Source organism: Phascolarctos cinereus, unplaced genomic scaffold, assembly GCF_003287225.1.
Source record: "Phascolarctos cinereus isolate Bilbo 61053 unplaced genomic scaffold, phaCin_HiC Scaffold_5;HRSCAF=322, whole genome shotgun sequence".
Classification (NCBI taxonomy): domain Eukaryota; kingdom Metazoa; phylum Chordata; class Mammalia; order Diprotodontia; family Phascolarctidae; genus Phascolarctos; species Phascolarctos cinereus.
Window position 1 is genome coordinate 300,024,317 of NW_027555958.1, and position 24,554 is coordinate 300,048,870.

Consider the following 24,554-nt stretch of genomic DNA (forward strand, 5'->3'; position numbering starts at 1 on the left):
TTAGGATGAGGAGGGTATGACTTGGCAGGAAGCAGTTGGTATCTCAGGTATAGAGAATGAAGCCTCCCAGCCAGTCCACGGGCCAGCAGGAGGGATGGAGTATTCTGAACAGGGTTATGGGTTGTGGTGGTGGGTGAAAAGTGTTAGGACAGGACCACTGGGCTTCTTGGCCTTGAGTTGGTGGTATGTCTCAGTTTACCAGCAGTCTCAGCAACACCAGCAGCAGCAGCAGCAGCCATCACAGTCCTATGGCTACAAGGAGCCAGCTGCCCAGGTCTCAATACAGCGCAGTGGCCCAGGAGCGGGCGGGGTGAGTACCGAAACCCCCAGAATCACAGTGTGTGCGTTCAAGCCAGGTGAAGATTAACTCTGGAATTTTATTTTTAGGTTGGCCAAATCATTATTCCTATTCCCTTGATTTGCACAGAGGGGATGGATCATCCGTCAGGAATATTTATTAAGCAGTGCACCCTGGGGATGCCCTTAAGGAGGTTAGCATGGTATCCTGGAAAGTGTTAGACTTAGGAGGCAAGGGATCTGAGTTTGAGCCCACCTGGTCTGACACCTATAAGCTGTGGTGACCATGGGATCCTCATCTGTACAATGGGGATGATAATACCTGTCATACCTGTCTCCAGTTTGCAGTAAACGAATGTTGTAACCACGGAGCACTGTAGCACATGAGAGCGGTTAACTATGACCGGGCTACTTTGGTGACTCAGATGAATTTTGTCTTCGAAGTCCCTTCTAACACTTTCCTTGTTGGGCTGTATTGGACTAAGTGACCTCTGAAGTCCCTTCCCAGGACCAAGAGTATCATTCCAGATCCTGCTGAACACTCCCCTCTTTAATACGTGGGACACCCTTCTCATAACTGGAAAGCTAGCATTCTCCATGTAGTACCATAGGCCTTCTGATGATGATGGCTCAATCATGGGGATATGGAAAGAGCCCTAGATTTAGTATCAGGCTTTGTATCTGTGCTCACTTACTGTGTGGCTGTAGGCAAGCTACTCCTAACTTCTCTGAGTCTCAGTTTCTGCATCTGTAAAATGTGTATAATGATATTTGCCCTACTTACCTTATAGAATTATTGTTAATGTATTTAGTAAGTAGCCACGGAGGCAGCTAGGTGGCACCATTGTTCAAAGAGCGCTGGACATGGGGAATCTCGGGAAGATCTGTGCTCAAATGTGACCTCAGATATTTACTAGCTGTGTGACCCTGGGCAAGTCACTTAACCTCGGTTTCATCAACTGTAAAATGGGAGTGAGTAAGAGTAGCACCTACCTCCCAGGGTTGTATGAGGACCAAATGAGATAATATTTGTAACTATTTGTAAAGTGCTTAGCCTAGCACTCCGCCTGTTGAAGGAGATTCATATGTGTTTATTTCCTTCCTTCCTTCCTTCCTGCTGTGGGCAGGGCACTGTGGTAAATGCTGGGAATGTAGAGCTGAAGGACAATGGGGAATTTACCAGCCTTCAAGGAACTTACAGTCTGCTGGGTGTTACAAATGATTCCAGTGTGCTGGGAGCAGAATCAGCTGTTCCCAGCCCTTCTTGGGAGCCTTTCCAGACTGCTAGGACCTGACATAGCTTTCTGGAATAATAATAATAACAGTGATTATGATGATAATTATAATAACTGACATTAATATAACATTTTAAAATTTGCAAAATGCAAACCCAGGTCTTTCTAACTCCAAGTCTAGCACTCTTTCCATTATGATGATAATATTTGGCATTTATGTAGCTTTCTGCATAGAGAGGCAGCATGACGTAGTAGGTAGAGCACTGACTTGGAACTCAGGAAGACCTGAGTTCAAATCCTACTTCTGACCAATACTCATTCTGTCACTCTGAGCTTTAATATTTGCAAAACATTGTAAGTACACAAGTTATCTTATTTGATCCTCACTACAATCCACTGAGGTAGGTGCTATTGTTATGCTCATTTTATAGATAAGGAAACTGAGGCTTTCCCCCTCTATACTAGATTTGGCTATTGGAGGTTAATTTGTCCAAAGCCCTGATGGGGCCAGGAGGCAGAGTGGAAGTAAGAAATGGGCAGGGAGAAGGAAAACCTTGGCTGACATGGACATGTGTCTACCCCTTTCCCTTTCCAGAAGCGGTACCGTGCTGTGTATGACTACAGTGCAGCCGATGAGGATGAGGTGTCATTCCAGGACGGGGACACCATCGTGAATGTGCAGCAGATTGATGACGGCTGGATGTATGGCACTGTGGAGCGCACTGGTGAAACGGGCATGCTTCCTGCCAACTACGTGGAGATCATCTGAGCCCTGTGCTGTGCCATCCCAGCTCCCATCTTGCCCGCCTGCCCACCTCATCTTCGATGCATTCCTCCATTGCGCTCCTGTGAGACGTGAACCTCTCTCCCCGTCAGTAGTTTCTGTTTTTTAGAATCTGAGACAGGTTGTTCGTCCCCCCCACCCCACCCCAGTTTCTTTGGCCAATTTAAGCTCTGTTTCCTTTCGCTGAGCCCTCCCACCTTTTTTGTAGGCCTGCTCTTCCATAGGGATTTCTCCTTTCCTCTCCCTTGTTTTCTCTCTGGGTTTAGCGAATGGGAAATCTCATCCAGGAGGGGAGCGTAGGGTTGTGTGGGGATGTGTGGAGAGACAGACAGGTTAGTGACTGAGATTCCATGAGCCTTCTTGGGAATAGTTGCTCCTGATTTCTCTCCCTTCTTCCTTTTCCTTCTCCCCACTGGACCTGTCCTCTCCACCCTTTTCCCCCAAACAAAATAAACATTCCAGGGTTCCTGAAGTTCCTTGTCCCCTCTCAGCTTCCTCCAGGGCTGGGACAGGGAAAGAAGGAATAACAGGGTTTTAGGGACCAGTAAGAGGTTCATCACTGTTTCTCACAAGGCAGTGCTTGGGTTTGTACCAGGCTTTTTTCTTGTGGCCTCTCCACCTGGGGGATTCCCCTCTTGGTCTCATTCATCTCTGCATTAGTTTTCATATTTGGATAGATCTAAAAAAGCGAAGAGTGGAGGTGGGAGGTGGGGGGGGGGGGGGAGGAAATCCCCAACCACTCCTTCAGTTTCTGGTTTATCTGTTCTTTCTCCCCATCCCAGCCCCATGTTCTCCCTGTTCACACTGTGATTTAACCAAGGCATCCAGATTCAAACAGTGTAGCTTAAGGAATGGAGCTGACCACAATCCCTGTTTAAACATTTCTGTCTTTTAATTAATTCCTCCCAAGAAGCTACAAAACTCAGAGAAGTCTGCCTCTCACCTTCAGTGCCCCAGAGCTAGGGCAAGGCAGGGGACCAAAGTCGCATTCTCTGGGACATCTGCTTCCAAGGGGGCTGGAGCTCCTCTGTGTCCCAACACCTAGTGTCTGTGGGCATCAGAGGGGTAAACAGGAGGGAGCAGGGTGGGAACAAAGGGATACCTTGGATGGCCAGTGCAGGCCCAGCTTCCTCCAGGGGCTTTCTGTGGACCTGATTAGTGCCTATTTCCTGACTGTTCCCATCATTGCTTCTTTGCCGTCTTCGAAGTCCATCACAGAGGAGAACATAGTAGCTTGGGGCTCTGTGGCCTCACGTTTCTTTCCTGCCCTGCCCCAGACCACCTGCTCACTGAGCCCTGAGCTTTGCTAACTTGGCAGGAGCCGCCGTGTCTGTGGCTCTTCATACAGGAAGAAAAGGGCATCTGTGGGTCAGTGAGTCATTTCATGCCCCTTTTCTGTGTGTGGGTGACTACGTACCTGTCTGCCCTCTCCCAACGTCTGTCCAGTATGGAGGTTGCTGGAGGACAGGAAAAGCTAAGCTGAGAGCAGTGGCTCTCCTAGACTCTCTGGATCCTTCCCCTTTCTGGTCACCCTTCCTCCCCCTTTCCCAGATCAAGTGAGCATGCCTGTATCTCTGTCCCCCTATTTTGCCTGCTGGGTAAAAAAGTGTACATGATGGTGGGGATATCGAGAAAGTCCCCTTCCTTTTGTGTATGACTTTACAAGTCAAAAAAAGTACCATCTGATTGGCTTTGTAGAACTGGTCCTACCCCCACCCCCATCCTTGGAATGGGAGCAAAGGAGAGGAAGTGCGGATGAGTCCTTTTTCCTGAACAGATTCACTGTATAACTAAGTGCTCATGCCCCCTCTGACCCTCACTGGCTGTTTAGGAACTCTGGGTAGGGGAGTGGAGGACTTGGCACTTCCCCAACCTCCCCCCTCCCCCACTAGCTCCCAGGAATGGCCACCCTAGCCCTCTCCTGCCCTAACTTCCCTGGTCCATTCTCTTACCCCAAACACCCACCAACACAGAGCTCCACTTGGAGGTAGGTCCTAGGACAAACCTAATAACTGGAAACTGCTGCCCCAGAGCTGGAGCTCCAGCTGCTAGGGGAGGCATGGGAAGATGGTGCTATATCGAACTTCCCTTCTTCCCATCACCAGCAGCTGTGAAAATCCTCGCTAGGCTCTGGAGGGTCAAGTCTCTGCCATCTCTTTGACCTTTGGGTGTAGCTTCTATCGGTTCTTTTCTCATTGGTCCCAAATTTGCTCATCAGCCTGTCCACCTTCCAAGTGTACATGGGATGAGAGTGGAAGCTGTCTTGGAGAAGGTCTAATCGAAGAAAAGAGCTCATTTGACAAGCACCAAGTCATCAGGGATTTTTTTTAGAATGTGGCTGTGTGTTGGCGCTAGAATGTTTTTCAAACATTGGTGGGGGACAGCATTTCCTGCCTCAGACCTTTTTCTGACTTCATCTCAGCTTCACAGAGAAGGAGATATGATGGGATAGAAGGCGTGCTTCAGGTTGGCAAGCTGAGGGATTTGGGATGCAAGAGGAAGAGGAGATGTCAGTGCCTGGGTGAATTTCTTTCTGGAGAGGCAGCCCAAGGAGCTAGAGTGAGGAGTTGGCCTATTTCATGAAAATCTCAAAGCACAGTGTTGACTCTGGGACCAAAGACTCTTTGAAGGTTTGGGGTTGGTTGGTGGGAAGAAACAGTACAGATAGAAGGGAAAGCTTGAGGGATAGAATGAAATAACCTATTTTCACACATCTCAGTTTACCTCGTAAAGAGCCAATTTGAGCCTATAGACCCCTCCACCTTCTTTTTCATAATCTCCTCTTTTCCCCAATCTTGGGATACAGGGTTGTAGTAGATTTCTCACCATCAGTTACTCCCCAAGAAGTATAGTGGGGAGTAGGGTATAGGGATGGGGTGGGGAGGGAGGGAGGGAAGGGGGAGAATGTCAGACTGGGAGGATTTTTCATTAAAGGTCTGTCATACCTGAGCCTGGCCTAGGTTCTCCCTCAGTTAAGCACTGTTCCAGTAGGGGAGGCAGCCTGGGGTCTCCTTTTCTTAAAGTCCTCAGTTCTTAAAACCAATTCTGATCCAGGAAAAACAAAACCAAACCACAATATAACTGTAATGTGAATTTTACTCAAATGGGACCAAAACCAGAAATATTGGCAAGAAAGGAAGATGATTAAGAATTGTGAATTCTCTGTGACACTGGTTTACTTGTTCTCTTATCTCATTCCCTCTTTTCCTTTTCTCCCTCACCCCTTCCCCTTCCTTCTGTGGGGAATTCCTGGGGGCAGGGAAGAGAATTTCCTCTCTGCTTGATTTCTGCCTTTTCTCTCACATACGCACTTTTGGGCCTTTGTTTATAGCTAAAAAACACCTAAACCTGTATTTAAAAAGAAAATGTAAACAGAAATGACCCTGTTAGATTTGCCTCTGTGTAAACACTTTTTCCATGTGTGTGTGGCGTGTTCATTTGAAGCTTCGAGTTGTGTTTTTAGTGCTGGGCTTTGGAAATTAATCTTTTTTATTTGGAATTGTCTTTTTTTTCTCCCCCCCTCCCCTTTTTTTTGGAGGGGTGGTGGTGGTCTGTTTTGGTTCCCTCCCTGTGGGCATGTGCCCATGATCAAATATTTCTGGCCTTTTTAATTCAGAACAGTTGATAGACCCACAAGAGAATCCTCTTGGCAACTCAAATCAAAATAAAAATATAATTTTTACCTGCTGACATGGTCTGGATTCATTGGCTCTGAGATTTTGGTGTGGGTTGTGGGTTGTGCTTGGTGTGTGTGTTTGGAAGACAGGGTTAGGGGCAAGGGACATGACTTAGTGCCCCTAACTAAGGAAAGGTGACCAGGGCTTCGGCCCAGGGTACTAAAATTTAGAAAAGCTGGCATTCCTTGCAGTCCTTCAGCAACATAGAAACAACAGATGTTAACACCTAGTTAACAAGTATAATTAGTTAAAATAGTAAGCTACTAGTTGCTCTAGCTGCCTTACCCCAGTTTCCACTATTCCCCCCCCTTCCCCAGCTGAATTGTGGGTATTTTCATGCCTACTTGCCCTGGATGAAAAATTTGCTAGTTATGACTCTGCATAGAGTGGTTTTTTTTTTTTGTTAAGGCAATTAGGGTTAAGTGACTTGCCCAGGGTCACACAGCTAGTATGTGTCAAGTGTTTGGTCTGAAGCCAAGGTCAGATTTGAGCTCAGGTCCATCCTGACTTCAAGGCCAGTGCTCTATCCACTGCACCACCTAGCTGCCCCAATGCCTAGAGTGATTTTAATGGATCATGAGTTATAACCATGACCTGACTGAGTTCCTTTCTCCCCATCTCCTATGCTGGGTAGCCTTGAACAGTGTCCAGAGTCTCCAGCTATTGCTATCTCCTCACCCTGAGAGAAGGTGAAACGGTGTAGATCTTTACCCTCACATAGACACGTGTTCCATCGTCTCCTGGAAGGGTCCTGAGGCAGATAGATGAAGCATGGGCCAAGCCCTGAGGATACACGTACAAGCAATGATGTATTGGAAAGAAGACAAGATTTGCGGTCAGAGGACCCGGCTTTACTCAAGTGTGACTTTGGGCAAGCCCTTTACCTTCTTGGGACTTCAGTTTGCTCATCTGTAACAAGGGGGATTGAACTATTTCTAAGGTCCCTTGCTCCAGTAAGGGATAAAGGTACGAAGTTGAAACTTGGACATATCAGTAGGGTTGCAGGGAAAGGGAGGCCCAGTTGTGTGTCCTTAGCAACATCTGCCAGTGCTCAGGTCATGTCCACCACAAAAGGGACAAAGCACTAATTACACCATCGTCCCTTCATTTATGGCCTACCTGCTGGGGTGGCTACCCTCCACTGTCCCCAGGGCTTCCCTCTCCCACTGACCCTGGCCAGCAAGCCAGCTACATTTTCTGTTCTTTTTGTTTAATTTTATTTTTTGGCTAGGCAATGGGGTTAAGTGATTTGCCCAGGGTCATACAACTAGTAAGTTAAGTGTCAAGTGTCTGAAATCAAATCTGATTCCAGAGCCGGTGCTCTATCCACTGCGCCACCTAGCTGCCCCTTAGGTACATTTTCTTTAGGAGGCTTAGGATGACAGTGAGAACTGGGTAAGCCTTCCCTACCCTCAGTTTTATGCCATTGGATGACCTCTGGAACAGCATCACAGGCAAAGATGAAGGTTCTAGTACCTAAAAAGCATCGTTCAAGTCCCTGACTTTGTATTCATCTACTCCCAGCACGAACAAGATCTCAACCAAGGAAATCTCTGACCTTCAGAGTGAGCTGGAGTGGGAAAGAGATTCAGTGGAGATAAAAAGATTTAAGATGTTTTTTGTAATTAGGACACGACCAGAGGGGTAGAAGGAATGTAGTAGAAATAATAGAATTCCCAATTTGAGAGTTGGAAGAGATCTCAGGGCTCATCAGGGGTCATACCCAAGAGGAATTGAATATAATGGAAAGGGGGAAGAAAATAAGCATTTATATAGAGCATCTACTATATGCCAGGCACAAAAACTGCAAATATCTCATTTGATCCTCACAACGACCCTGTAGAGGTGAGTTATCCTTATTTTACCGTTGAGGAAACTGAGGCAAACAGGTTAAATGACTTGTCCAAGGTCACACAGCTAATGTCTGAGGCTAGATTTGAACTTGGGTCTTCCTGACTCCAAGCCTGTTGCTGTATTACACTGTACCACTTCGATGCCTCTAAGGATGGGGGTGGGGGATGGGGAGATGTCCAGAACTTCTGAAAACTCCATAGAAGGAGAAACCAATCACTTCATCAAGGTAGCACATGTCACTTTGGATGTCTCTAATGTTAAAAGCCTTTTTCCTGACCTAAATATTAAATTTACCCATGCAACTTCCACCCCATCCACCCTCCACAGGTCTGCACAGCTTGCATGCCCCTCTGAGGGTTTTTTATGCTGAATAGTGTCAGCTTCTTCAGTTCACTATGTGCCGTGAACTGAAGGCCCTCCACCCCCCCGGTTGCTCTCTTCTGGAAGCTGTCTGGCTTAGTCACACGCTTAAACCGTGGTGCCCAGAGCTGAAGATAACACTGCCAGAAGAGGAACCCTCACCTTATTCCTGCAAGTTATGGCTGTTTTGGTGCACCTCAGTATCATGCTAACTTTTAGGCTGACCTAGCACACTTCAGATTTATTGAGTTTGCCGTCCACTGAACTCCCTGCTCCTTTTTTCAGATAAACTGCTGAATACTGTGACTTCCCTTTCCTGTACCTGTGAAGTTGGTTTTTTTGAACCCAAGTGTAAGACATTACATTTATACCTACTATATTTTTATTAGATTAGATTTATTAGGGCCAATGTTTCAGCCTGACGAAATCTTTTTTTTTTTTTGATCTTGATGATAATCCCCTCAGCCTTAAGTTACCTGCGGAGTTGATGAGCAGGCCATCTATGTCAGAAGTAGCTAGGGGGCAAAGTGGATGGAGCGCTGGGTGTGGAGCCAGGAAGACCTGGATTCAGACTGACCTCAAACACCAGCTGTGTGACCCTGGATAAGTCACTTAACCTCTGCCTGCCTCAGTTTCTTCCGTTGTAAGATGGGGATCATGACAACACCTCCCAGGGTTGTAAGGATCAAATGATAGAACATTTTAAAGTAGTTAGCACATAGTAGGCACTTAATAAAACCTTGTTTCCCTCCTTTCCATGACTATCCAAGTCACTGATAAAAAATGTCAAGCCACAACATTCCAAGCTCAGACCCCTGGGATACTGCACTAGAGACCCTGTGCCAAGCTAATGCTGAACCTTATTAAGGACTTATCTGAGTTTGACCATCCTCTTCATTCTGAATCTATCCTTTCTACAAGAATGATGGGAGAGACCTTATCAAATACTTGGGCTAAAATCTAAGTGCACTATATCCATAGAGTTCCTCTCCCTCTCTACTAGTTTAATGACTCAAAAAAACCAAAAGGAAATAAGGTTGATCTGACTCAGTTTGTTTTTGATAAAGTTCTGCTCGCTGTTGGTAATCCAATTGTTAGAAAAATCTGAAACCAAAATCTACTACAGGAATGAGTGAGGGAAAGCCTTTATTATAGGCCTTTATAAAGGGCACAACGCACTTCAGTAGCATGTGGGTCATGGGTTCAGTGGTAGAATCAACTTTTAAATGGTTAGTAAGATCCATCCATACTCCACCCACCAGGGCCAGGATTGGTCTAGTTCATCTGAACTACACTCTTCCTGGCCAGCCCATCTCATGTTCCTCCGTGTTCTGTTAACTCCTCCCACTTCGTGTGTCCCAGGTTCAAAAATGGCAGCTATCTCCGCCCTTGGGGTGTGTCAGTTAATATTCAATAAGCTTATTAAGCAAGTGCAGTGGAGAAAAGCCTTTGCCCTGTCGAGGCCCAGTCCTTGAACCCAGCAGGTTGCAACTGGTTTAGCCTCCAGGGCTTCTTCTTAAGGAACTAGTTGTTTGCAGAATGTTTGAAGCACTTTCTGATTGGTTGAGGGACTATACACAAGATTTTGGAAGTCCTCAGAATTCCCTTGTTCTGTTGTGGAAGCCTAACTGCTAATCTTTTCTTACACAACTATTCCAAGTATTAATGCTATTTTCTAAAATCTTCTGAAGAATCCAAGTCAAGCTCAGTAGCTAATATTGTGGACTGTGTTCTCTTTGTTTTTTTCTGGGGAAGGGGCCAATTGCCCTTCTCTGGTTTTACTGACTTCTCTCAGTTTCCACAATGTTTTGGACATCAGAGGGAGTGGTTCAGCGATCACTTCTGCAATTCTTTACTCTTGAGAATACAGTCCATTTGGTTTAGGTGAAGTCATCAAGGGCACCTTACTGCTGTCTGTTTCCTCCATGATCCTTGTTCTTGTTAACTGTTTTGTTTTTTAAAGGTCACTTGTGCCACAAAGGTCATTTTTCTTGGAAGAGAAGAATGGAATAGTTCTGATGCCTTTATTTTCACTTATCAAAATCTTATCCATTCCAAGCAATAGTCCCAGTCTTTCTTTGATGCTCCTTTTTCTTTTCTTTTCTTTTTTTTTTTTTTTTTGCTGAGGCAATCAAGGTTAAGTGATTTGCCCAAGGTCACACAGCTCATAAGAGTCAAGTGTCTGAAGTCACATTTGAACTCAGGTACTCCTGACTCCAAGGCCAGAGCTCTATGCACAGTGCCACCTAGCTGCTCCCATGGTGCTCCTTCTTCTCCTAAAAATCTTGTCAATGACCTTAGCTTCCCTTAACAGCTTCGTTCAGGGGTGGGAAACCTGCACCCTCGAGGTCCTCAAGTGCGACACTTTGAATCCAAACTTCATAGTGTTATAAAGAAAACCCCAGACTCAGTTCCGAAGACCGGTGTCTCAAACACTTTTTATTAAAGAGGTTGAAGTACGTCCTTTCGTTTCTTGAGAAGCGGGCACACTTCCTTTGAAGGGGAGAGTATGCCAAGTACAGAAGTAAGAGTAAGCTTTATAGTTAGTAATTGCCTAACTCCTCCCTTCTGGATCAGTATTGGTCCTAATCCTTCTGGGTGGGTTATAATCTTCCTTATATGCCCTGTTCCTGTATTTTATATACATGTGATCCCCACCCCTTAACATACATTTTGTGCCTAGAATTGTCACTCACCCCCTGGACGGAGAAGTTAGCTTGTCTGTGCTATTTTTTATCTACTTATGTGGAAACTTAACTCTTATTTTTCACAATAGACCATTCTGAGGACCTAGAAGGCCTTGTGTGACCTCAAGGCCACAGGTTCCCCATGCCTGGCTTAGCTCATTCTTAGTGTTAGAAATCCTAAAGCCTTTACCTTGAGTCCTTGCTTCAACAAGAAATGTGAGATGCGCAAATTTAGAGACACCTCCACTCCAGATGTTTACATGGACTGCTTGTGCCTGACCTGTGGTAGAGCCTTCCGAGCTCAGACTGATCAGATCAGCCACACTCGGACACACCACACGGTACCTTGATGCCCACACAGTGATGTTTTGATCCTCTTCAAGAATGAAGGACAACAATCAAACAACCTACCCATCTTTCAAAAATCTACCTTGGTTGATGAGTTCCCTATTAATCTCATCAGACAAATCCTATTTTGTTTCTTAATTGGATTGGTTTCACTTTGTGTCTTCAGAATTTCATTGTTGAGAATTTTCCATGCTTTTCTTTTTCCATGCTTTTTTCTTTTGGACGATGCTTTTTCTTTATAATTTTGCAGCATTCACTCTGGATATTTTGGGTGTGTGTGGTTGTTTTTTCCATTGACATTGTTATAGTCATTGTGTATACAGTAAGTCCTGCTGTTGCAGTCTAGGGGTCTTGGGAGCCCCCAAATTCAAGGGCAAAAGGTGTGGTTTCTGCCTCGAAAGAATTTGACCCCTTAAGCCTTCTTTCCATCAGAGACAAGGTTTATTGTATCACCAACAGAAGCAGGCAGGATTTTAAAAATCTGCTCATTTGGTAGACAAGACTCTTTTTTTTTATAGTGAAAAAGATTGTGGGAAGATTTGGATGGAATCAAGGAGGAGCCAATAGCCTGGGGTGACTGCGGTAAAAGAGAAGGGGTCTAGACGGGATTAAACACTGTTATAATGCCTATTTCAAAAACACAAATTTGTTCCAATGCAGTTGACATCAGGGAACATTTTGAGCATAAAAAGGATTTCTTGTGCACAGTTTCTTCCTTGAGAAACCACACAGAAAAGTGTATCTCTTCACAATAACTCATAAGTTACAACCTTTCCAATGACCCCCTCTACAAGCACACTTCAGGTTTTTGTCAAGGTAAGGTGTCATACTCTGTATCTTCTGGTGCAGTAGGAGTTGGGGGTGGAGGGAGGACGGCTGGTCTTCACACCCTCCCTTCTACCTCACCCCTACTTTCACCATGACCTCTTGCTCAGAATTATACCCTGCTCAGGCTGAGTACTATGCTCCTATGTATAGTAGTATCTGTGTGTTTCTTGGGCCATTAGGTGGTACAGTGGCCGGAGTACCAGGCTTGGAGTCAGGAAGATCTGAGTTCAAATGTGACGTCAAAAATACTTACTAGCTGTGTGTTTCCCTCAGTTCCTCATCTATAAAATGGGGGGCACACTGGAGAAGGAAATGGTGAAGTACTCCACTATTTTTGCCAAAAGTCTATGGACTCATGTAGTCAGACACAGCTAAAAACAAATGCATTTCTTAACCACTTAACATGTGTAAAATTACTGTTTTTATTAGGTTCCTCTCTTTTTTTTTGGATATGTCACTGAAAAAATGTTTGAGTGTTGTGGCCCTAACCTCATTTTCCCCACAGTGGTTTCTATTGCTCAATTTTGCATAGTTTAGTGCTTTTTAGGAACACATATCATGTTACAGCAGAATTGACAACTCATTGGGTTGTTGTTGTTGGTTTTTTTGTTGTTGTTACTTTTTTCGACTGCTTATTTCACTCTGCATCATTTCGCGTAGATTTTTCCATGCTTCTCTTTATTCATCACATTTATCATTTCTCATAGCACTTTATATTCCATTATATTCATGTACCACAATTTGACCAATGGGCATCTACTTTGTTTCTAAATTCTTTGCCATCACAAAATATTTTGATTTATATGGGGACTTTCTTTTTATCAATGGCCTTCTTGGGTTACAAGCTCAGCAGCGGATTTTCTGGGTCAAGAAGTATGAGCATTTTAGTTACTTTATTAGCATAATTCCAAATTGCTTTCTTTCCAGAATGGTTGTACCGATTCACAACTCCACCAACTATTCACCAGTGTGTCTATCTTCCCATAACCCCTCCAACTGCCATCTTTTGTACTTTGCCAATTTGCAGTTTGCAAAGTGAAACTTAAGGGTTGTTTTGATTTGCATTGCTTTTGTTAGTAATTTGGAGCATTCCTTCACATGCTTGTTAATAGTCTGAAATTCTTCTTTTGAGAACTGTTTATTTATATCCTTTGACCACTTATCTATTGGGGAATGGAGGCCATGGATTTTTGCCAATAGCTCCTTGCTTGGATTTTGTCTTTTATGGATTTTCAAATGTCTCGACAGCTATTCTCTTTCCTTCTTTCTAAGATGTTCTTATAATATGAATTCACATACACATTTTCCTCCCCCATCTCTTATTTTTCAAAAATAAACTTTACTGAAGTCTATTGTTTTTATATCACTTACACTTCCAAATGTATTTTTCCACACCCCTTCCTAGAGATCCATTTCATAACAAAGAATAAAAAAGAAAGGGGAAAACCCTCCAAAAAAACTAGTTCAACAAAACCAACATATTGACATTATACACAATGACATCATATGGAAGATCATAGTATCCCAATTCTGCAAAGAAGTGAGAGGAGGTTCCATCTTATTTCTTTGTAGCCAAGTTTGATTATTATCATTTCACAGCATTCAATTATGGTTATTTTGTTGTTGCTGTTTCTATTTACATTGTTGTAGACATTGTGCATGTTGTTTTCCTAGTTGTGCTTACTTCGGTTTGCATATATTTTCCCTTGCTTTTCTGTATTCATCATCTTTATTGTTTCTTACAGTACAGTAATATTCTAGTACATTTCTCTATCATGACTGGTTTAGCTATTCTCCTAATCCATGTTTCCAGTTATTTGCTAACACAAAAAGTGCTGCTATGACTATTTTGGTATATATGGGATTTTTCTTTTTGGTGTAAGTGTATGTATGTGTATGTGTGTACATATACATATGTGTATGTATTTATGTGTGTATATGTATGTACAAACACAAAAATGTACAAGTATTTTTGCATAATTTAATTTAAATTCAATTAACAAGCCTTTATTTTATTTCCTTCCAATTCCTCCCCCCAATTCCAAAGAGAAAGAAAAATACAAGTCTTGCACAATCAAGCGAAACAAATTCCCTCATTGTCCTTGTCCAAAAATGTATGTCTCAGGCTGCGTCTTGAATTCATTACCTCTGCTATAAGGTAGATAGCATGGCTCATCATCAGTCTTCCAGAATCATGGTTGGTCATTGCATTGTTAGACAAATACATTCTTATCCTTTGTCAGAGTCTGTCCCTGTCCAGGAGACTGTCATATCTACATTTTAAGTACTGGTCCAGAAATCAAAATCCCATTCACAGATACCACCTTCTTAGCCTGCCAAAACCTATTTTGCACTTCTGTATCCCTTGTCTTCCATTAGCAGCTTTGAGGAAAACACACCCAACCAGTATCTCTATGGTTTTCAGTTTCTTGTCCAAGGCTTTGTAATCTTAGACAATACTTACAAAGTTCCTTCTGTCAGTATCTTTTGTGCTCAAGATTCATTAGAAGCCATAGTCATTATCTATTTTGAAAAGTCTTGGGAGATTCTCTGCTCTGTCTTGAATACATGCCTGGGGGAGGACAATAGACTTCTCTACTGTTATCACATTGACAAGTGATAAATAGCTACTTCTGTATCCCAGAACAAACCCCCTTTACTCTTCATTTCTTCTTCTGGACATTCCTGGATGACCTCTTACCTGATACTTTGATAACTTTATAATTTCATTCCTTGGAGGACTAACAACTGATTTATCCTCTTCAGGAAAAACTTTGAATTTGTTATTTTAACTCTATGTGTACTTGTCCTTCTCCTTGTCTTCCTCATCTAGATAACATCCTTTTTTTCTCCAGCTTCCTCTTAAGGAGGTTTTCTCTCATTCTCTTCAGATTCTCTCTCTCTTTTTTTTTACTCATTGACTTTTGTTTCTCTTTTCTAGGGGTGGGTAGGTGGGAAGACACTTCATTCTCCCTGTTAATCTGGAATGTGGAGTGTGGCATTGCTAAATTTCTTCACCTTCTTTTCTAGGAGGTAAATCTGCCTCATCCTATATGGCAGCCCCTTGGCTGTGTCAGAGATATACTCATTGCAAGTCACTGCAAAATTCCACATGGTCTCTATACTGAGATTTTTAGCCTTTTTTTCCCCCCAGAAATACTTGTGGGTATTTACACTTCACCTTTTATTACTTCATCAGGGCCTTTACAACCTACTGTTCCCTCTTAGGGACTTGGCAGCCACACCTAATTTCCTTTCCTTAATTTTAGCAGCTCCTCAGCTATATCCTGCCTCCTCTCCCCCTTACACCAATCTCCTATATAGATGCTGCACTAACTTGCCCTACGGACAAATACTCTTCCATTTTGCTTTAGCCATCCATTTACTCTGCTTACTTTTTCCTGCTTTTTCCTTGCCAACTATTTTATCCTTAATCTTCCTTTTTTTTCTTCAAGGTTCTCTTACAGAACTAAATGTCATAGAAAAATGTAAAAATTAAGAATGATTATTGTCACTTTTTCTCTGCTTCCCCCAACAGCTAAACAATAATGAAGGCTACATTCATATTTTTATATATTTTTTCTTACCTTTTTAATATTTTATTTGTTTTAATCAGTCAAAATCCACCTTCTTAATCTCTCATTCCCTTTCTCCCAACTGATAACACAAGAAAAACAAAGCCAATTACAAACATATATTTATAAATCAAAATAAATTTCCATATTGGCCATTCCTACCCCTTCCCCACTCTGTTTTATCTTTTTCTGTATTCTGAATCCTTCGCCTCTATATAAAGAGGTGGCCAACAGGTTTCATCATTAGTCCTTGGAAATCATTATTGGTCATTATGTTGATAATATATCAGCACAATAGTATTCCACATTTATATGCCATAAATTGAGGTGGCCAACAGGTTTCATCATTAGTCCTTGGAAATCATTATTGGTCATTATGTTGATAACATATCAGCACAATAGTATTCCACATTTATATGCCATAATTTGTTAATCTGTTCCCTTTTATCTTCTCCCCATATTTGAACATAACTTTATCTTTGTTTAGTCCCTTATCATTGTTTGTTTATGTTTACCTTTTTACATTTCTCTTCATTATTGCATGCTCTTGTTTTTTCATCAGGAATGCTTGGGAAGTCCTCTATTTCATTAAGGATCCACTTTTATCTCTGTAGCATCATAGTCAGTTTTCCTTGTTAAGTTAGTTTTGGCTATTATCTTTTGCCTTCTGGATTATTGTATCCCAAATTCTTTTCTCCTTTATAGTAGTGGCTGCTAAATCATGTGTGATCCTAACTGTGGCTCCTTATTAATTGAATTTGCTTTCTGAATAATTGCAGTATTTTTTCTTTGACTTGGAAACTCTGGATTTTTGTTATGATATTCCTGGGAGTTTTTGTTTGGGCATTTCTTTCAGGAGATGACCAGTAGATTTCTGTCTATTTCTATCCCACCCCCTTGTTCTAAGAGATCAGGTAGTTTTATTTTAAGATTTCTTGAAATAGGATGGCTAGGTTCTTCTTTTGTCATGATGTTCAGATAGTCCAGTGATTCTTAAATTTTTCTCTTTGATTTGTTTTCCAGGTTAGTTGATTTTTCTACGAGATACCTAACATTTTCTTCTATTTTTTTTTCAGTCTTTTGACTTTGTTTTAATATTTCTTATTTCCTTATGGAGTCATTGGCTTCTGTTTGGTCTATTTAAATTTTCAGGGAGTTCATTGCTTGGGAATGGTTTTGTACTTCTTATGCAAAAAAATTCCCTTTCCAAATCTTTCTTCCAAAACTCTCATTTCTTTTCCATTTTTTCCCTTAAGCACTCTCATTTCATTTATAAAATTTTTAAAAAAATTTTTGGTTCTTTTCTTAAAAAAAAAACTCTTGGTTCATCTCTTCCAGGAGTATTAGTTGAGTCTTTTGCCCAGTCTATGCTTTTCTCTGAGGTTTTGCTTGTAGATGTTTGCAGTCATTCTCTTCTTCCGAGTTTATATCTTGAGTGTCCCTGCCATCATAATAGCTCTTTATTATGGGCTTCCTTTTGTATTGTTTATTCTTCCAGCCTACTTTCTGACTTTAGACTTAATGTTAGGGCTGGGCTCTGCCATACTTCTTCAGGGAACGTCTGGACTGCTTTTTGGGGATATTGAATTGTGTTATATCAGGATCTCAGTGACAGGCAGGGGACTTGCAACATTCAGTGATTCCCTGCATGGTCTGATTCGGGGCAAAGTCTGTTTACTGCCTATCTGGTCTGAGCTCTGCAAATTCTTGACCTGAATATGGGTCTGAGCAAGAGTAGACTGCTGTTAGATTCAACCCTTATCATCTGGCTGGAAAGCTCTGTTGGTTCATAGTGGCAGAATTAGAGGTTCCTCTTTGGTTGGGATTATCTGGTTATTCCTCTGCAGGCTGGGATAGATGCTGGAAATGAGACCTCGTGTTGCCTCTGAGGCCTGAGACACACTGCTGCTACTGCCATTGATGGCTTCTGAACTTTGTCTTTTCTTGGTATATCATTCAGAGCCTCCCTACCCAAAGAAGTCCGTTTCTCAGTCCACCCTGGGTCTATGACCTGAAACTGAGTAATGGGAGACAAAGCTATCAGTTCGCACCTGGTTCCAGTGTGCTGGCATGGGTCTCAGATCTCCTCTTGGCCTGGTACACAGCCTTTACCTGGGCACTAGAGTGCCCTAGGTGGCATGCTTCTGTTCTGACCCCAGTCCTCAGCATCCATGACCTCCCTGGCCCTCTCCTTATGCCAAACTGTGCTAAAGAAATAAGTCACTGTGACTTTTTCTGGATTTCCCCATCAGGATTTGGGAGCTCCACCATACTGGTTTCTACCACTCCACCTTCTTAGCTCTACTTCCACATAACATTTTCTAATAGAATGAAATTCAGTTGGCAAATAGTGTGTCCTTTTGTTGGTTGCTCATTTGCCCTCTCTGACTTGGAAATGCTGTTATGTAAATTTAAGTCTAAAAGACTTAAAACTAAAAGTTTTCTTTTTCTTTCTTTTTTTTTAAAGTTGTTTAGTTTTCATACCAAGTTTGCTGCCTTCATATCATTTGGGGGAAGTGAAAAGCCTCAATGTTCTGACCTCTGGACATTTTCCTCCTTTGTTTTGATGTTGGTGCCTTCTGCCTCTTGAGGCTTGGAGAGCAGAATATAGGATTTTTTTTTTTCCTAGCGGCAGTGATCTGAAGCTCTGGACATTCCTTGGTGACCCGGCCTAGGTATGGGGAAATGACAGGATGGTGGAAAGCTGCTCAGCAGGCTACGGGAAAGGTATTCTACTCTGGCCCCAGCTATAAACATGTTTCCTCAAACCAACTTGGGTGACAAGAAGAGGACTGAGAAACTAAGTGTTCAGGGAGTTGGAAGCCAAGATGTATAACCAGAAATTATGGTACATACATACACTATCCTAAGATTGGTGTGGGTACCACCAAAACTAGATTAAAAGCTTAGTGCCTTCAGGGAGCTTCAGATAGGACACGGCCATTGGTGGGGAAGGGATATGATGAGGGGGGTGCACTGGGTGGAGGACAGTTGTGTACCCCTTCTAGGGTTGAAGTCTGTACCCTTTGCATCTATCATCTAGTGATAGGACCTACAGTTGGGAATCTGGCATATGATCCTAGCTCCAAGGAGGGGGAGTCACAGAACATACTGATAAAAGATTTAAGAATGCTTACAGAGTGCTTCCAAATGCTGCTAAGCTGAGCACTTAATGTACCTAAATGCTGAGAAGATCCAAGGAAAAGGAGATATCATTACCGAAGTAAAGGTAAAGGAAGGAAAGATTTTTGGAGAAGGTGGATTAAATATCAATGATCCAGAGATGATAAACTAACCCCCTCCTGCACAATATCTTATTTGCCTTAATATATATAGCAAACTAACCATCTTTCGGACTGGTCATTGAGTCACAGCCTATTGGTATTTTTCCAGGACCAGAATTGTGACTAGGGTGGAATCAGGGAGGAGAAAGGGAGAAGGAGTGAGGGGTGGATTCCCTAGAGATTAAATCCTTTAAATCCTGATATGCCAATTTGCTATGTGGATACAAATGAATGAGACTACATTCCTGGAGAGGAATTAATGTCTCCTCTGTGGTACCCTGTCTAAATCTAGCATTTCCCAGGTTATTTAGACACTGGAGTTTTGATTGGCTGACATGGAGCAGGGTAGAGAAAGAAAAGGGTGGTGATGGAGTAGCAGCGACATCTCAATCCCACCCCCCTCCCCAGCCAGGGAGTGGGGTGGGAATAAGGACAGGGGGGTGGGAGGGAGGAGGGAGCTTTCCGCTTCTCCTGCTCACTGTCTCACCCCCCTCCCTCTCTCCCTTTCTCCCTCCTCTCTCCCTTCCTTCCTCCCTCCCTCCTTCCCTTGCTGCAGCATCAGTGCCTACAGCTCCCGGGTTTCCCAGAAGCCTAAGCATCCACCATGCTGGATATTTTCATTCTGATGTTCTTCGCTATTATAGGTCTGGTTATCCTGTCTTACATCATCTATGTGCTCTAGCATCCTAGGAGCCTTCTTGGTGGGGAGGAAGGCTTTGTGGAAGAGAAGGATGGAGTCCAGAGGCCGAGCAACCTGCCTGCCCACGTCCAAGTGGACTTGTGCTTCTGATCATCAGATCATCACTTCGGGTACTAATGGATCCAGAAACCCTTTCCTCCCCTAAAAAAATATTTCTTTTCGTTTTCCTTTGCTGCATTGCTCTAATGCTTCTTAAAGTATCTTGAAATAGTCATTTAAAAATAGTTGTTTTCTGGTTCAAAAATATGTTTGGGCCTAATTTAAACTATTATGGGATCTTGTTTTTATGTAACCATTCTTTTCATAATAAAAAAAGATTTAAGGGAGGAAGAAGGCAGGGGCTGGAGGAATTATTGTTCTTCATTTCTTGTTCGAGTCAAATTTTTAGTCGGCAAACCTCCTTTCCCACAAGCTGTAGATAGAGTGTTTGTACTCATCAGCAGACAGGTTTATAGAAACAGTGCAATTATAAATGCATTTGTCAGTGACTCATTCTGGCTTGAAGATGAGACAAATGAGATTTATTTGCGGGAGGGAAGGTCTTGTGTTTCTCTTCATCTGGGACACTCCAGGGACATATTCATGCACATGTGTTGAGCTGGATTTGGTTTTCTCCTTCATAGGGAAAATGGGGGGTGGGGGTGCAGCGAGGGAGGGAAGGGTGGATTCTGAGCAGAGGTTGTTGCTTGTGTTCACATCTGTGCTGTCCCTCCTCTCTGGATTTTCTGCAGCTCCGGGTCCCCCAGTTCAACAAGAGACTTCTTATCTTCAGCAGCAGCCACAGATTACTGCCCTAACGGGACCTCTCCCAGAGCCTTCTGGAGACTGTTAACCCTTGGCAAGCAAATGGCATTTTGAAATGGAAGCCAGAGGCAGGCTGAGAAGCAGCTGCATCTCAGCATGTCCAGCAGAATTCATGGATGTTGCTGGCAGGCTATGCAGGCCGCGATGAGTTCAAGTGGCAGAAGAAAAGCCCCAAGAAGAGAGTTGGAATGTGAAATCACCAAAGTCCCCATGAAGGGCTGCTAGAAAATAAGATTTGAGACAGCCTTTTGTTGGTTCTGTGGGCAAGTGAATCTTATTGTACAATCTCTCATGTGTCCTTTCTCCCTTTTCCTTCTCACTAGGGCTTCCACATGCAAGGATTTCCCATATAAAATCAAGGACAACTTGTACGTCTCCATATATGGACTAAATACATTATTGCAAGGGAATAGGATCCATTTTTCACTCCTTCGTCAAAACTTTGGGACCTCATTTTTAGAACTTGTCTCCAGCTCTGCTCTCTTTAGGCTGCATAAACTCATCTTTTCAGCTTTTAATGCTGCTTTATCATTCCTTCCCCATCCTACTGCCCCAGGTCCTCATTATAAAGAGAGAAATTGTGGTATGTAAATCCTCATTCTTTGTGCCAGATGAATTGAAGAACTGGAATTGTAAATCACAAATAAGATGGCCACATTCTGCACCTTTGGCCCAGAGGAGAAGGGTTTGTTATGAAATCTCTGTATATATTGTACCCCAAATATGAATGTTGTAGAGATAGTTGCACCTTCCTCCAAAAAGGCATTTTTTGTGTCTTTGTATTATCAATCAGCATCATCTGAATCCTCTATCCAAATAGGGTTGAAGAAAGCATAGACCCAGTCTAGAGTGCAGATTAGCCTCAGAATTTAAAAGTTGAGGCTGGGGTGTCTAGGAATATCCTTTCCATGTCCTATGATCTATTTTTAAAAGAAATGAACATGAAAAATTAACATCTTGTATTATAAACTTAATACAAATTGAAACATTTGTACTGTGTTTTCAAATAACGAGGACTGAGGAGATACTTTTTAGTTATACTGGAAATGAAAAACTTACATTCTTTAAGCTCACGGAAGGAGAATCAGGTCAGGATTCTATACACAGAGTCCTGTTCCAGGCCCAATTTGTCCACTAATTAGCTTTATGACATTGAGCAAGTCAAGTCCCTTCTCTAGACCTCAGTTTTCTCATTTGTCAAATGATGAAGGGGGAATAGGTTGTCTCCAAGGTGCCTTCCAGCTTTAAAATTCTATGACTCAATATTTACGAAGACTGGGTCTTTGGAACAAACTCTTAAGAATTAAGCAATAATCTCTTCTTCTCATTCCACAAGTCAAGTTTTGTAATGAAAACCCTGATGCAACATAAACTATTGTATCATAAATAACCACATACTGAAGAGTAAATGATGTATTTTACCACTTGTGATTTTAACATTTTATTGTATGATAATATTTGGCAATGACAATTTGAAAGATGCATAAATGCCAAGAGAAGAATTTTGAAAAAAAAATTTCTTTAAATGCTGGAATATTTGAGGATATTAGCAGAATTCTTAATGCATTATTTCCTATTTATTAAATATTCTTCTGTAGTAAAGATCTATGGTATATGTCCCTATGGCATATGTATAAATTCTAGTCTGAAATTCTCCATTTTAGACCAGAGTGCCAAGTCTGTGATAGCTTCTAGATAATTCAGACAAAATTGGCAATTTTGGGGGAGACCTAATGATGTAGTTAATATAGCTCTTTACAGAAGAAGTTCTTTCATAAGTCATACACCCTTCTTTTAAGAAAACTTTTTTATTTTTATGAACTTGACAAACATGAAGAAACATGATCATTTCCATATACAAAGAACAGAAAAAGAGGATTCTATAAGAAACTAAAAGTCTATTATGTATAGCTTGTTTCTTTTTAAAGTATATAATAAATTTAATACTGTAGTTCCAAAACTATCCTGCTTCTCTGAGTCTCTCTGAACTTCTTTTTACTCTCTTCTGTATGTACATCTTAAAAATGTTCCATTAACACTTTATTTCTTCTTTTTTTTTTTCTCCTGGGCATTGCTATCACTAGCCTTCCTTTCCCTCCATACCTCTCCTTGGGGGAGAAAAAGCCTGCCCTTGTAACAAGTACAAATAAAAGAAACCTACACATAGGCCATGTCTGAAAAATGTGAGTCTCATTCTGCACCTCTAGTTTATCATCTCTCTGCCAGTAGGTGGGAAGTATGATTTATCATCAGTCTTCTGGAGTTGATCAGATTTCTTATGTCTTTTACAACAGTTTTTCTTTATAATGTTGTAGTTATTGTATAAATTGTTCTCTTGCTTTTTCTCACTTCACTCTGTATTACTTCATATAAGTCTTCCTAGGCTTTTCTGGATCTATCTTTTTTCATTGTTCTTACAATGCAACAAACATTCCATTCTGTTCATATATCATCATTTGTTCAGTCATTTCATAGTTGATGGGCACCTCCAGCAGGGGATAGAATGCTAGGTCTGGAGTCAGGAAGACTAGGTTCAAATCTGGCCATAGATACTTAGTAACTGTGTGGCCCTGTGTGACACTTAACCTCTGTCTGTCTCCTCTATCCTCCTAGGATTGTTTTTGAAGATGAAATGAGATAATATTTGTAAAGCATTTAGCATTGTGCCTGGCACACAGCAGGTACTTAATAAATGCTTGTTTCCTTCCTTTTTTCCTTCTTTCCTTCCTTCCTTCCTCCCTCCCTCCTTCCCTGCCTGTCTTTCTCCCTTCCTCCTTCTTTCCTCTCAGTTTCTAATTATTTGCTATAACAAAAGGAAATGCTATAAATATTTTTGTATGGGTCCTATTCCTCTTTCTTTGATCTCTTTGAACTTAAAGCATAGGAGTGGTATCACTGGGTTGAAGGGTCTGCTATAGTCACTATAACTTAATGACTTTCTGGGCACTGTTCCAAATTGCTTTCCAGATATGACTGGAACAATTTATAGCACCAATAACAGTATGTTAGTGTTCCTGTCCTGTAATTTACATTTCCCTTTTTGTTATCTTAGCCAATCTGTTGGGAGTGGGGTAGAACTTCAGAGTTGTTTTGATTTGCATTTCTTTTATTAGTGATTAGAAGCATTTTTTTCATATGGTTGTTAATAGCTTGGATTTCTTCCCTTGCCTGTTCATATCTTTAGATGACTTATTTATTGGGGAATGGCTCTTGTTCTTATTTATTTGACTGAGTTCCCCTTATATCTTGAATATCAGACCTTTATCAGAGAAGTTTGCTGCAAAGATTATTCCCCCCAGTTAACTCCTTGCTTTCTCATTGATTAATTTTGTGTAAAAACTTTTCAATTTTATGTAATAAAAATTAACTATTTTATCTTGTGATCCTTTCTATACTTTGGTCAAGAACTTTTCTCCTTCCTATACTTGGGAAAAGTACCTTGGTTCATGCTCCTCTATTTTGTTTATAACACAAACTTTTATTTCTAGGTCATGTATCTATTTGGAGTTTATTGAAGTATAAAATGTGAGATATAGGTATAAACCTAATTTCTGCCAGATTGCTTTCCAGTTTTCTCTATAGTGAACTCATTCCACAGTTCAGTTTTTCTATTTTTAAACCAGTGCCAAGTAGTTTTGATGATTACTGCTTTGTAGTATAGTTTGATATCTAGTACTGCTAGGCCCTCTTCCTTCTCAATTAAAAAAATTATTTACCTTGAAATTCTTGATGTTTTTGCTCCCCCCCCAAAAAAAAATTAAATAAATCTGTGGAAAAAAATCTTGATGTTTTGCTCTTATAGATGAATTTTGTTGCAATTTTTTTCTAGTTTTACAAAGTAACTATTTAGTAGTTTGGTATAGTACTGAGACTTGTAAATTAATTTAGGTACTATTATAATTTTTATTATGTTAGCACATCCCAACCATGAGCAATTAATATGTCTCCTATTATTTAAGTGTCTTTTTTATTTCTGTAAAGTGTTTTATAGTTATTTTCATATGATTCATGTGTTGGAAAATGGATTCCCAAATATCTTACACAATTTGTAGTTATTCTGAATGGTGTTTCTATATTTCTTCCTGCTGGGTTTTGTTGGTAATATACAGCAAGACTGATAA

General features: G+C 41.6%; 1 protein-coding gene and 1 long non-coding RNA gene across 2 annotated transcripts in view; both read left to right on the forward strand.

Moving 5' to 3' along the window:
• Nucleotides 1-6,006, forward strand: part of LASP1 (LIM and SH3 protein 1) — a 63,038-nt gene extending 57,032 nt beyond the window's left edge. Inside the window, exons 6-7 of the mRNA XM_020997407.2 lie at nucleotides 195-310; nucleotides 2,128-6,006. Of these exons, the coding sequence (XP_020853066.1) occupies nucleotides 195-310; nucleotides 2,128-2,301 (290 nt within the window). The 3' untranslated portion in view covers nucleotides 2,302-6,006. The remainder of the gene's footprint in view (nucleotides 1-194; nucleotides 311-2,127) is intronic.
• An 11,164-nt stretch (nucleotides 6,007-17,170) lies between these two features.
• Nucleotides 17,171-23,808, forward strand: LOC110215892 (uncharacterized). The gene is made up of 2 exons (XR_002326639.2): nucleotides 17,171-19,739; nucleotides 20,361-23,808. It is a non-coding gene; the product is annotated as an uncharacterized LOC110215892 (long non-coding RNA).
• The last annotated feature ends 746 nt before the right edge of the window (nucleotides 23,809-24,554 follow it).